This window comes from Rhineura floridana, chromosome 15, assembly GCF_030035675.1.
Source record: "Rhineura floridana isolate rRhiFlo1 chromosome 15, rRhiFlo1.hap2, whole genome shotgun sequence".
Taxonomy (NCBI): Eukaryota; Metazoa; Chordata; class Lepidosauria; order Squamata; family Rhineuridae; genus Rhineura; species Rhineura floridana.
In genome coordinates, this window is record NC_084494.1 from 1,340,339 (window position 1) to 1,352,304 (window position 11,966).

General features: G+C 48.5%; 1 protein-coding gene across 2 annotated transcripts; it reads left to right on the plus strand.

Moving 5' to 3' along the window:
• The first annotated feature begins 861 nt into the window (after window positions 1–861).
• YRDC (yrdC N6-threonylcarbamoyltransferase domain containing) lies at window positions 862–11,137 on the plus strand. Of its 2 annotated transcripts, none has more exons than XM_061597275.1 (5): window positions 862–1,373; window positions 1,588–1,702; window positions 9,801–9,920; window positions 10,143–10,285; window positions 10,552–11,137. In XM_061597275.1, the coding sequence occupies exons 1-5, from the start codon at window positions 1,003–1,005 to the stop codon at window positions 10,619–10,621; spliced, it is 819 nt and encodes a 272-aa protein (XP_061453259.1). In that variant the 5' UTR covers window positions 862–1,002; the 3' UTR covers window positions 10,622–11,137. The 2 variants fall into 2 exon arrangements, 1 of the variants encoding a protein (XP_061453259.1); XR_009759182.1 differs by having other exon boundaries at window positions 888–1,373; window positions 10,143–10,367; window positions 10,552–10,641.
• Window positions 11,138–11,966: the final 829 nt, after the last annotated feature.

Sequence of the window (11,966 nt, forward strand, 5' to 3'; positions counted from 1 at the left end):
TGTTCCATTGTATTGGAGAAAGCAGGAATGCAGTGCTCCATTCTGCCTAAATTCTGCTGAGGAATGTGATAGCTTGGGCTTTAATGCGATAAGGAGCCAAGACAAGGTCCAGGCAGAGAGCCTTTTTCCAGCTCCATTTTCTAGTAACCTCCAGGCTGGATTACTGTAATGAATTGTGCTGGGAGCTGCCCCTTGAAGATGCTCATTTTATTGGTGCAGAATGTGGCGGGCAACTGCTAAACCCTACAGTGGGGCAAAACCACATTACACCAGTTTTGTTTGGGGAGGGCTGCCGTCTCACTGGGATGTGCGGGTGCCCAGAGCAATGCCCTAAATGACTTGCGACCAGAATACCCAAAGGGGCGAGCGCCGCTTCTCCCCCTATCCCGCCTGCCCTTGCATTGGGGGGCAGCACTCTTCTCCCTACCCCGCCTTCGGGGGAAGCGTCTCCTGCGGCGCAGCACTAGGCAGAGCCTTCTCCGCGGTGGCGCCTCTCGCTTGCCTTACGCGCTCCTGCTCGGCGGCGAGGAACCCTTTCCTGGCGCGGCGACGATGATAGCGAATAACTAAGCTGCCGGTTGGGGCAGCGGCCCCGCGACGCTCGGGCCGCTTCGCGTTTCCAGCTCACTCCCTACGGCCGACTCCGGCCATCGCATCCGGACCACTTCGCCTCCCCCACCCTTGCTGGGCAGCGCCATCGTATGGGCAGCTCCGTCACTTCCGCCCGACCGGGGTTCAGTTTAGTGTTTTGCGCGTCCATGGTCTGGAGTTGATGACCCGCCCGGACTTCCTATAAGAATCGGAAGCAGCGCTCCCCCCGCTCCCCCCTCCCCCAGCTCTTTATGGGTGGCGCCTCTCTAGGCTCTGTTCTGGCCAGTGACGCCGCGCGTCGGCTTCTCACCGGAAGTTGCGTCATGGCAGCGCAGGAAGCGGCGTCCCCGCGCTGGGAAAGCGGGAGCGCCGTGGGCTCGGCTGGCGAGGCCGCTTCCTCCTCCTCTGCGCATGTACAGAGCGCCTCTCCTACTCCGCACGCGACGTCGGTTCTCTCCTGGAGCCGCCGTCGCCGCCGGTTGCTTCGTGCCGGCCTCCCCGCCGCGGCCCGCTATGGCAAGCGCCGACCCTCCGCCCCGGCCTCTGCCGCTGCCCCGGGGGTCCCCGCAGGGGCTCCCTCATGCTGCCGGTGCCGCGGCGGTGGGGGCGGCGGCGGGCGCGTTGGGGTCGGGCGGGCTGGTGGCGCTGCCCACCGACACCGTCTACGGCGTGGCCTGCCTGGCACAGGACTCGCGCGCGCTGCGAGCCGTGTACCGTCTGAAGGGCCGCGCCCGGGACAAGCCGCTGGCCATCTGCCTCGCCGACGTCGAGCACGTCTACCGGTGCGTCGGAGCGGAGGCCCGGCTGAGCCGCGCCGCCACGGCGCCTGGGCGAGAGGCCGCCTCCTGAGGACCGCTTCCCTTCCCACGCCGACCGCATGCGTCCCTCCGTGGGACACCAGCCGAGGAGCCCTTTTCCTCAGGCGGGCGGGTGGGTGTTGATGGGGCAGCCCAGCCCTCTGGCGGGGGGAGTAACGATCTCCTGCGCCTTTTGCAGGTACTGCCACGTTGCTGTGCCTGACCAGCTGCTGCGCGATCTCCTCCCTGGGCCTGTGACGGTGGTGCTGGAGCGCTCGGAGGCCCTCAACAAAGACCTGAACCCCTTCACCCAAGTGAGTCTTGGAAACGTGGGCAGACACTGCTACAACACCCACATAGGGACATTTGCACGTGGGAGAGCCCTCAGTTTTTATACATTGACGTTCTTGGACAGTACGTTGAGGGGTGTTGAGTTTGGGGACTCAAATGTTAGGCAGTGGCTTCACTAGGGGTGGTGTCACCCGGTGCGGTAACTCATGGTGTCACCCCCATGGACCTCCTCCCATATCAGACCATACAGAATCCTTAGTAATGTTTTTTGTACTAATGTTACTCGTAAATCGTAATTCCCGTATATCACTGAATGTAATGGCAATAGTAGTGAGATAAACAGCTAGCAAAATTAAAATTACACCTTTAAATTACAATATCATATGCACAGCCCAAATTCTTGCTCTTATCACTAATGGGAGTTAATTATCTTGCATATGCCCATAATAAATTTTCAGATACTTTCAGACCCTCAGCAATTTTCAAGTGGTCTGTGTAGAAGAAAAGTTTGGGAACCCCTGGTATAAGACATCTGCTTATGTCCCTATGCTGCTCTCATCCCTCATTTAGGTTCCTGGGATGCATACGTGTGGACATACCTCCTTACAATTATGGAAAGTGATTCTTAATAAGAAGTCTCCAGACACAAAGTTACATCGGTATTTATCAGTTGTTTAGTAGAAAATTCAGAAGTGCAGAGTCCCTTCATGATAGTTGCAGCCACATACACTCTTTTTTGCTCCTGGATTAAGAATGAGATCTTTGTTAATGCATTCTCTCACAACAACAAACATCTCTAGGAGCCAATCAGCATGTAAGTGGAGAGCATTAGCAACTGAGAAGAGTCTTCTCAGTGGCTGACTCACCTCCTTTCACTCTGATTGGCTCCAATCAGCAGGAAAGGCAAGGAAGCATATTAGAAGTTTCTTCTCAGTGACTAACACACTTTTCATGCTGACTGTAGGATGCTTGGAGACATAGGGACCCTGCTCCCAAAAAAGCAGAGGGACTAAGACCCCCTGGGCGACTACCCTCCTGGTGCTTATGGACATGACCGTAATATATTTTGTGACGTGCAAGTTCGATATTATTTATTAAGTGTGTTTAGGATTACACTTATGGCATTCCCAAATATGTACTTTCACACAGACTTTGGTTTTCCATAACACAATGTTTGTCCAAGCCTCCACACTGGGGGGGAGGGGCACTACTTGCACACCCCTCCCATAAGCACATCAAAGTTGGATACACACCTGAACCAAGACCCAGACAAAAGAGCACTCAAAACAAAAAGGTAATTACAGTGGCTGAGTAGATCTTGTACAGTGGTTATACTGACTGGGCAGCCACTGTCCTTCATATTTTACAAAATACTTTTTCCTATACAAAGATTAAATTTCTGTGTATGAAAAAATAATATATGAAGTGGTCTCAATACTGAGAAAAGTAAACAAGTGAAAATGTTTTTCATTCTCATGTTATGAAGCTAGCTGCCAGATGATGTATCACCTTCCCTACGCATGCAGCGTAGACTGAAAAAACAGCACCCAAGCCACCATTCAATATGTGCACGTGTTCTTTCCAACATGAATCTACAGGTCTCAAAAAGTAATGTGTGACAAAGTCCTCAAACACCTTATAACACGCGTCAAACATGGTCTCTTGTTCTACCAGCATGCCTTCACACCATCACTTTGCCAAAACATAAGGATAGGTAAATTGCTTTTAGGGAGGTTCACAATTATGATTTCCTATTTATTTAATCTAAAAATATTTAAAATACATAAAAACAGCCAGGGGAAGATATTGGAGAAATATAAACTAAATACAAATAAAAAAAGGGAGGGAGGTGAAGAGACCTTAAATGTGCTACTCACCATCTCTCAGCCTATCCTCTCCTCAGGATGAAAACATAAAAGCGTATTATAGCCCGGAACGGGTATTGGAACGTGGTTTTCGTGGGAGTTTTGTGTCTTATTGCATGCATCCCATGTAGTCATGTGGGACTGGTGAATTTCGGAGGTCTGGCTCACTGGGAAGTTGCCGTTCCGGGCTGTTTCATTCTGTTCCGGAGGGCATTTTGGTTGTTAAAGGGTTAATAAAAATCCTATCGGAATGGTTTTTGTTCCTAAATGTTGTTCTCAAGTGTCTCTAACACATCCCATTGTTTTTGGCATCAATTTCTTTTATAAAGGGCCCATTCCGGCCTGTTCTGTTCCGTTCCGGCTTTTACACCGTCCCATATATACTTACCCAATTTATGAGATTTTCAGATAAACCGGGGGGGGGGGGGACCACCATTTTCTGGCCTTGCAATGAGGTTTACTAGACACTGCCACAGGTCAACCAAACACTTCACTGATTGGCTGCAATCCTGAACGGGCGGGGTTAAAGCTATGAAGTGCTATACAGTGGTTTAAAAAAAGATTTAATGGGGGGGCTGACGTTTTTATGTATATCTCGAGAACCGGACCAGCTAGAAACTTAATTTTTTTTTAAATTAAAGCTGAGAATCAGCCCCCTCTGATGGTGTCACCCGCACGCCCCTAGTGACGCCACTGCTGTTAGGTCCATGTCAGAGCAGACATCCTTCCACCCTGAGCTAAAAGTCAAATCTGATTGACTTGGAATACTCATAGAGAGAAGAGGATTTTTTAACGCTGTTTATTGCAGGGGTCCGTTGACATTGTTTGCAAGGCACTTTGAGCGTAAACGGGCTCACCTCCATAGCAGTCTTGATGCCCATCCACATCTACTGTAGCCCCCAATGAGGTGTCAAGTGCAACGTCTGCTGCAACTTCTTGGGAACGGTTTCAGTTGATGCGGCCTGATGACATAGACAAAGTGCTTGTGATGATGCGGCCAGCAATGTGTCCTCTTGACCCTCACCCTTCTTGGCTTATAAAAGCTTGCCAAGGGGATTTGACTGAGTGGATCCAGGGTGTGGTCAATGCATCATTGCGAGAGGGAGTGGTTCCGACCGCTCCTGAAAAATCCCACCCTGGACCCATTGGTTTGTGACAATTACCTACAGGTTGTAAATCTTAGGGAAGGTGAGATGGTTGTGGTGCAACAATTGCCAGTACTCTAGGATGAAACAGATTATCTTCACCCATTCCAGTCTGGGTTCAGGCCTGGTTATGGGACTGAATCAGCCTTGGTCACCTTAATGGATGACCTTTATCGGGAGAAGGACAGGCGGAGTGCGATCCTGTTATTCTTACTTGATGTTTCAGCGGCTTATGATACCATTGACCACGGTATCCTTCTGGGCCAACTTGGTGAGATGGGTAGTGGAGGCACTGCTTTACAGAGGTTCCAATCCTATCTCCAAGGTCGTTTTCAGAGAATAGCATTGGGTGATTGTCTTTTGGCCCCCTGGCAGTTGTGCTGTAGCATACCATGTTGTCCCTCATGCTGTTTAACATCTATATGAACCCCTTGGGAGAGGTCATCAGGAGATCTGGGGTGAGGTGTTAGCAGTATGCTGACAATACCCAGCTCTATTTCTCTGTAACATCTGAATCGGAACAGGCCATGCAAGCCCTGGACCGCTGCCTGGACTCGGTTGTGGGCTGGTTGAGGGCCAGTAAACACAGCCTGAATCCTAGCAAGACAGAGACACTGTGGGTTGGTGGTTCCCGAGTTCAGGTAATTGGTCAGTTTCCTGCTTTGGATGAGGGCTTGGGGATGCTCCTGGATATTTGTCGCTAGAGGCCCAGATGACCTCAGTGGCTAGGAGTGCCTTTTACCAGCTTTGGCTGGTAAGACAACTGTGGCCGTTTCTGGACCGGGATAGTCTGACCACGGTTGTCCATGCACTGGTAACCTCTAGGCTGGATTACTGTAATATGCTCTATGTGGGGCTGCCCTTGAGGTTGGTCTGGAAGCTGCAACTAGTGCAAAATGTGGCAGTGAGACTGCTCACTGGAGCAGGGTATCACCAACATGTCACCCTGCTGCTGAAGGAATTGTACTGGCTGGCTATTAGCTACAGGGTTAAGTTCAAGGTTGTAGTTTTGGTGTACAAAGTTCTATACAGCTTGGGACCAGGATACCTGAAAGACAGTCTTATCCCTTATGTACACAGTTGATCACAGCGCTCTGCAGGTGAGGGCCTCCTGCAGATACCATCTTATCAGGAGGTCTGTTCTGCACAACATAGGAAACGGACCTTTAGTGTGTCTGCACCTACCCTGTGGAATTCCCTCCCCTTAAATATTAGACAGGTGTGATCTCTGTTGTCTTTTCGGCACCTATTGAAGACCTTTCTCTTTCAACAAGCCTTTTAAGTTGAGACCTTATCCCAGTCTGCATCGTGTTGGAATTGCTTTTTAATGTTTTTAAACCTTTTTTAAAAAATAGATGTTTCTAAACCTTTTTAAAAGATGTTTTTAAAGATGTTTTAATGTATTTTAAAGTCTGTTTTTATGATGTTTCAGAGTGTTTTTAGTGTTTTCGTCTGCCGCCCTGGGCTCCTGCTGGGAAGAAGGGTGGGAGATAATCAAATAAATAAATAAATAAATAAAGTAACAAACAAATACATACATACATACTAGACAGCAACTCTCAAGCTAAAAGTGGCTGTTCTTTCTCTTGGCTAGCTTAGCTGGCCTGGAACTTGGAGCTGGCCGCGTTCTGAGGTGCAACTGATTATTGTTTACTGTAGTGCACATGTATGTTGATCCTTTGCCTTACAACTGAGAGTGGAGACATTGCCCTCTGATTCTCATAAGAACAAAATAAGAGCCTGCTGGGTCACGCCAATGGCCCATGTAGTCCAGCATGCTGTTCTCACAGAGGCCAACCAGATGCCCACAGAAACAGAGCAAGAGCACTCTCCTCACTGTGGCTAGTAGCCTTTGATAGCCATAGCCTCCATTAATTTGTCTAATCTTCATTTAACACCTTACAAGTTGGTGGCCATCTCTGCCTCTTGTGGGAGCAAATTCCATAGTTTTAACTGTGCTCTGTAAAGAAGTACTTTCTGAGTTCTAACATTATGAGGGAGATAGACTTCAGCCACTTTCTCCATGCCACTTTTACCATGTCACCTTTTCATTTCACTCCTTGATCAATTTGGCTGCCCTTTTTTGAAACTTTTCCAACTCAACAGTATCTTTTCTGAGGTGAGGCAACCAGAACTGTACACAGTACACCAAATGCAGTTGCACCATAGATTTGTATAACAGCAGTTCCCCCCCCCCAATTCTTTCATGTTCCCTAGCACGGAATTTGCCTTTTTCATAGCTGCTGTGCACTGGGTCAGCATCTTCATTGAGCTATCCATGATGATCCCAAGGTCTTGTTCCTGGTCAGTCACTGCCACTTCAGACCCAATGAGCATATATGTGAAATTAAGATTTTTTTGCCCCAACATGCATCACTTTACATTTGTTTACAGTGAATTGTATTTGTAATTTTACCGTCTTTTGGAGCTCTTCACCATCCCTTTCTCTTATAACAATCCTGAACATTTAGTACCATCAACAAACTTCACAGCTCACCCCCAATTCTAGATCATTTATGAACATGTTAAAAAGTACAGGTCCCAATACCAATCTTTGGGGGACTCCACTTTCTGCAGGCCTCCATTGGGAGAATTATTCACGTACAGTAGGGCCCTGCTTTTTGGCGGCCTGCTTTTCAGCATTCCGCTAATACGGCGGCTTTCAATTAGAGTAAGGCCCAACTCATACGGCACTTGTTCTGCTTTTATGGCGTTTTTCGGGCATCAGGCGCCATTTTATCGACTGAGTCCCTACTGTATTCCTAATCTAATTCCTGTTACTTAACCAATTCCTGATCTACAAGTGGGGACCTCTTCTCTCATTCTCTGATTGCTGAGCTTACTCGGAAGTCTTTGGTGAGGTACTTCGTCAAAAGCCTCATGAAAAGTCCCAAGTACGCTATGTCAACTGGATTGCCTCTATCTATATGGTTGTTGACACCCTCAAAGATCTCTAAAAGGTTTGCAAGAAAAGACTTGCCCTTTCAGAAGCCATATTGGCTTTTCCTCTATATGCTTTGTTTTTTCCTCAAGGATTCCTGGTTTACAGAAAGATAGCCATATATGGTTTGGGGCCAAGATACCTGAAGGGCCATCTTCTCTCTTACCAGCCTGTCCACTCCACAATATCTGCTGGGGAGGCTCTTCATGTCCTGATGGCAGCTGAGATCTGATTAACCTCAGGGTTGCATTATTGCACTGCACTTTACGTGGGGCTGCCTTTGAAAACGGTTCAGAAGCTTCAATTAGTGCAGAATGCAGCTACTGGACTGTTGAAGAGTTCAGGGTGAACAGAGCACTGTTCCAATTGCACTGGCTGCCTGTATGCTTCTGAGCACAGTTCAAAGTGCTGGTTTTGACCTACAAACCTCTTTACCGCTCAGGGCTCCAATATCTTCTGTAACGCCACTCCCGATGTGAACCTAGCCGGACCCTTAGCTCTTCCTCTGAGGCCCTTCTCTAGGTCCCCCCTTTGAGGGAAGCTTGGAGGGTGGTGACAAGGGAGGAGGCCTTTTCAAGTGTGGCTCCCCATCTGTGGAATATGCTCCCCAGTGAGGTCTGCCTGGTGCCTTCATTGATGTCTTTTCGGTGCCAAGTAAAGATGTACTGTTTCTTCTAGGCATTGAGATGATGTTTTGTTTTTAATATGCTGCCAAACTTTCCTGTGGCTGCATGGGGGTGCTATTGCTAATTATTTTGTTGTTGTTAGGTTTTTATAGTCTGTTTGATTTGTTTTTGTTGTAACATTGTGTAAGTTGCGTGGGGACCTTTGGGTATCAAGCAACTCATAAATCTAATAAATAACAATAATAAAAATAATTTTGAAATAAGTAGTACTATTCATTCATCTTTCTTGGCTTAGCAGTCATGGAATAAGAGGAGAGGTCCTCTTGTGGATAAGGAATTGGTTAAGAAGCAGAAAGCAGAGAGTAGGAATAAACGGACAGTTCTCCCAATGGAGGGCTGTAGAACGTGGAGTCCCTCAAGGATCAGTATTGGGACCTGTACTTTTCAACTTGCTCATTAATGACCTAGAATTAGGAGTGAGCAGTGAAGTGGCCAAGTTTGTTGACGACACTAAATTGTTCAGGGTTGTTAAAACAAAAAGGGATTGCGAAGAGCTCCAAAAAGACCTCTCCAAACTGAGTGAATGGGCGGAAAAATGGCAAATGCAATTCAATATAGTGTAAAAGTATGCATATTGGAGCAAAAAATCTGAATTTCACATATACGCTCATGGGGTCTGAACTGGCGGTGACTGACCAGGAGAGAGACCTCGGGGTTGTAGTGGACAGCACAATGAAAATGCCGACTCAGTGTGCGGCACCTGTGAAAAAGGCAAATTCCATGCTAGCGATAATTAGGAAAGGTATTGAAAAAAGGACAGCTGATATCATAATGCCGTTGTATAAATCTGTGGTGCGGCAGCATTTGGAATACTGTGTACAGTTCTGGTCGCCTCATCTCAAAAAGTATATTACAGAGTTGGAAAAGGTTCAGAAGAGGGCAACCAGAATGATCAGGGGGATGGAGCGACTCCCTTACGAGGAAAGGTTGCAGCATTTGGGGCTTTTTAGTTAAGAGAAAAGGCTGTTCAGAGGAGACATGATAGAAGTGTATACAATTATGCATGGCATTGAGAAAGTGGATAGAGAAAAGTTCTTCTCCCTGTCTCATAATACTAGAACTCGTGGACATTTAAAGAAGCTGAATGTTGGAAGATTCAGGACAGACAAAAGGAAGTACTTCTTTACTCAGCGCATAGTTAAACTATGGAATTTGCTCCCACAAGATGCAGTAATGGCCACCAGCTTGGATGGCTTTAAAAGAAGATTAGACAAATTCATGGAGGACAGGGCTATGAATGGCTACTAGCCGTGATGGCTGTGCTGTGCCACCCTAGTCAGAGGCAGCATGCTTCTGAAAACCAGTTGCCGGAAGCCTCAGGAGGGAAGAGTGTTCTTGCAGTCGGGTCCTGCTTGCGGGCTTCCCCCAGGCACCTGGTTGGCCACTGTGAGAACAGGATGCTGGACTAGATGGGCCACTGGCCTGATCCAGCAGGCTCTTCTTATGGTCTTATGTTCTTTCCTCCCCTTCCCTTTTTGTCCCAGCTAGTTGGTGTCCGCATCCCTAGTCACTGGTTCATCAGAGAGCTGGCCAGGGTGTGTGCTGCTCCGCTGGCCTTAACAAGTGCAAACATCAGTGAGGGGGCCAGTTCCCTCACAGTCACGGTAAGGGCTGCTTGGAACCTCGGGGGGGGGGCATGTGAGCCTGGGAGCTCTCCAACTCTTACACTGTGTGTCTAAACTCACTCTTGGCTGTTTTGTGGCTGTTAGGAATGTTAATAGCTTGGTGGATCTTATCTGGCAATGATCTGGGCTCAGTGATGCTGGCTCAGGTGAATCCTCAGGTGCCAGTCAAGTTCTTATGCTCCCCTTTCTTTTCCCTTTTAGGAATTCCAAGAGCTGTGGCCTCACCTGTCACTTGTAATTGATGGGGGTCCCACTGGGGACCTCCATAGTCCAGAGTGCCGCCTGGGCTCTACTGTGGTTGACCTCTCTGTCCCTGGCAAGTTCAAGGTCATCCGAACAGGCTGGTAAGCCTCACGGGAGAGGCATCTGTAGGCTGCACAGTTGTCTTCCTATGGAGAGGAGGGGACGATGGTGGCCCCTGGAATGGTAGGGCTCTCCTCTGCAGCTGATTCCCATAAGTGCACCCGCTCACTCTTGCAGTGGGAGGGTCATGTGGGTTGGGGCGGGCCTCCTATATTGTAACACGCAGTTGATGCTAAATCGGTATTCAAGAATGCATCTTTCCCCCTGCCCCTTGGTCATCATACATTCTTTTTTCTCTTTTCTACAGCGCGCTTACTCAGACTATTGAAATCCTGGTGGCCAAGTACGGTCTGACAGCTGAGCTGCCTGGTTTATGAAACTCGCAAGCTTTTGGGCAACTAGATGGTGTGCAGCACTTCAGGAAGCTGTTTGCAGCAGCCTTGCTCAGGAAAGGTGCAGAGTTTAACTCTGCCCTTCTGGGGTGCAAGGGGAGCCCCTCCTCTCCCTGCTGACCTCTGCAACTGCTTACAGCCTGAAAACCTGCCCTGTTTGTGACTCAACGAGGGTGAAGCGATTTCTCCCTCTTTGCATTCCCTTTAAGACTCAGAGGCGGGCACGCACTGTTCTGTGACTAATGCATTCCTCCCTTTTAGGAAGTCTGTTCTTGCCGTCCCTTGAACAGTTGGCTTGCAGAGGCTGAGGCATTTGAACAAGACAATTCTGTTAACAATCATGTGGGGTGTAGAAAGCAGGAAGTGCATTTAGCCTTCCCTGGTACCACAGACCAAACTGTCTTGAACCCTGCTGTGCTGAAGACGGAGGCCAGGCCAGCCCCTGACATGCTACAAGCTGTTTTTTTACCAATGTCATTAAAATGGGAACCTTGTGCAGACTGTCATGTTTCCGCCTGTCTTCTTTACTATACAGAGCTGATTGTCAGGACTTCAGAGCACAGGGCGGTGCTGTTTGCGAAGGGCTTTTAGAGAGCCCCGCGCTCCTGTTTGAGCCCCGGAAAACTTGGAAGCTCAAACAGGAACGCTGGGCTGCTTGAATTTTGCAGGACATAACCTCTGCTCATCAAGCAAGGATGAAATCCTGCTGTCCTGACTCTTGTGAGCCTGTTCCCTGGTGGGAACAGGTGTGCAGAGCCAAGACAGGATTTAACCCTGTCCTCCTGCCCATCAGCTGACATCACCGGAAATGTCAACTGAAGGGCAGGTGGGTGGGGGTGGGAGGAAATGGCCTGGCAGGCCAAGCTTGGCCTGAGGGTTCCCTGCCCCCGTATTGGAAGGTGACATATGATATTAATCAGAATGATGTAGCTCAAGGGTTCCCAAATTGTGGTCCACAAGCTTCATTCAGATGGTCTGTGACATGGCTGTAAAAATACAATTAAAAAACACAGCATGTAGCCCAATTGCTACATCAGGCAGAAAAGACCCTCACCAATTTTCAAGTGGTCCATAGGAGAAAATGCCTGGGAACCAGTAGTATAGATGGCAGAATGAGAGCACTGTTTATCTTTCCCAAACAATCACTGTAGAATTCTTTTAGTGACACCTTTAACTCCCAAGTCTTGGGCCTATGCAGTGTGCTTGCTTGTCCATGCAACCTTTACACCCAACCAAGAGCTGTTATTTATGCGTGAAGAGAAGTACAAGCCACTCCACAAACTCTGCAAGAGATGAGGGAGGAGTCTCCAGCTGAAGCAGAGGCCAGAGT

Excerpts from the sequence above, each read along its gene's own strand:
- YRDC (XM_061597275.1), top strand. The coding sequence starts at position 1,003 with ATGTACAGAGCGCCTCTCCTACTCCGCACGCGACGTCGGTTCTCTCCT. Across the intron at positions 1,374-1,587 it reads GACGTCGAGCACGTCTACCG|GTACTGCCACGTTGCTGTGC; the intron begins GTGCGTCGGAGC and ends CGCCTTTTGCAG. Across the intron at positions 9,921-10,142 it reads CCAGTTCCCTCACAGTCACG|GAATTCCAAGAGCTGTGGCC; the intron begins GTAAGGGCTGCT and ends TTTCCCTTTTAG.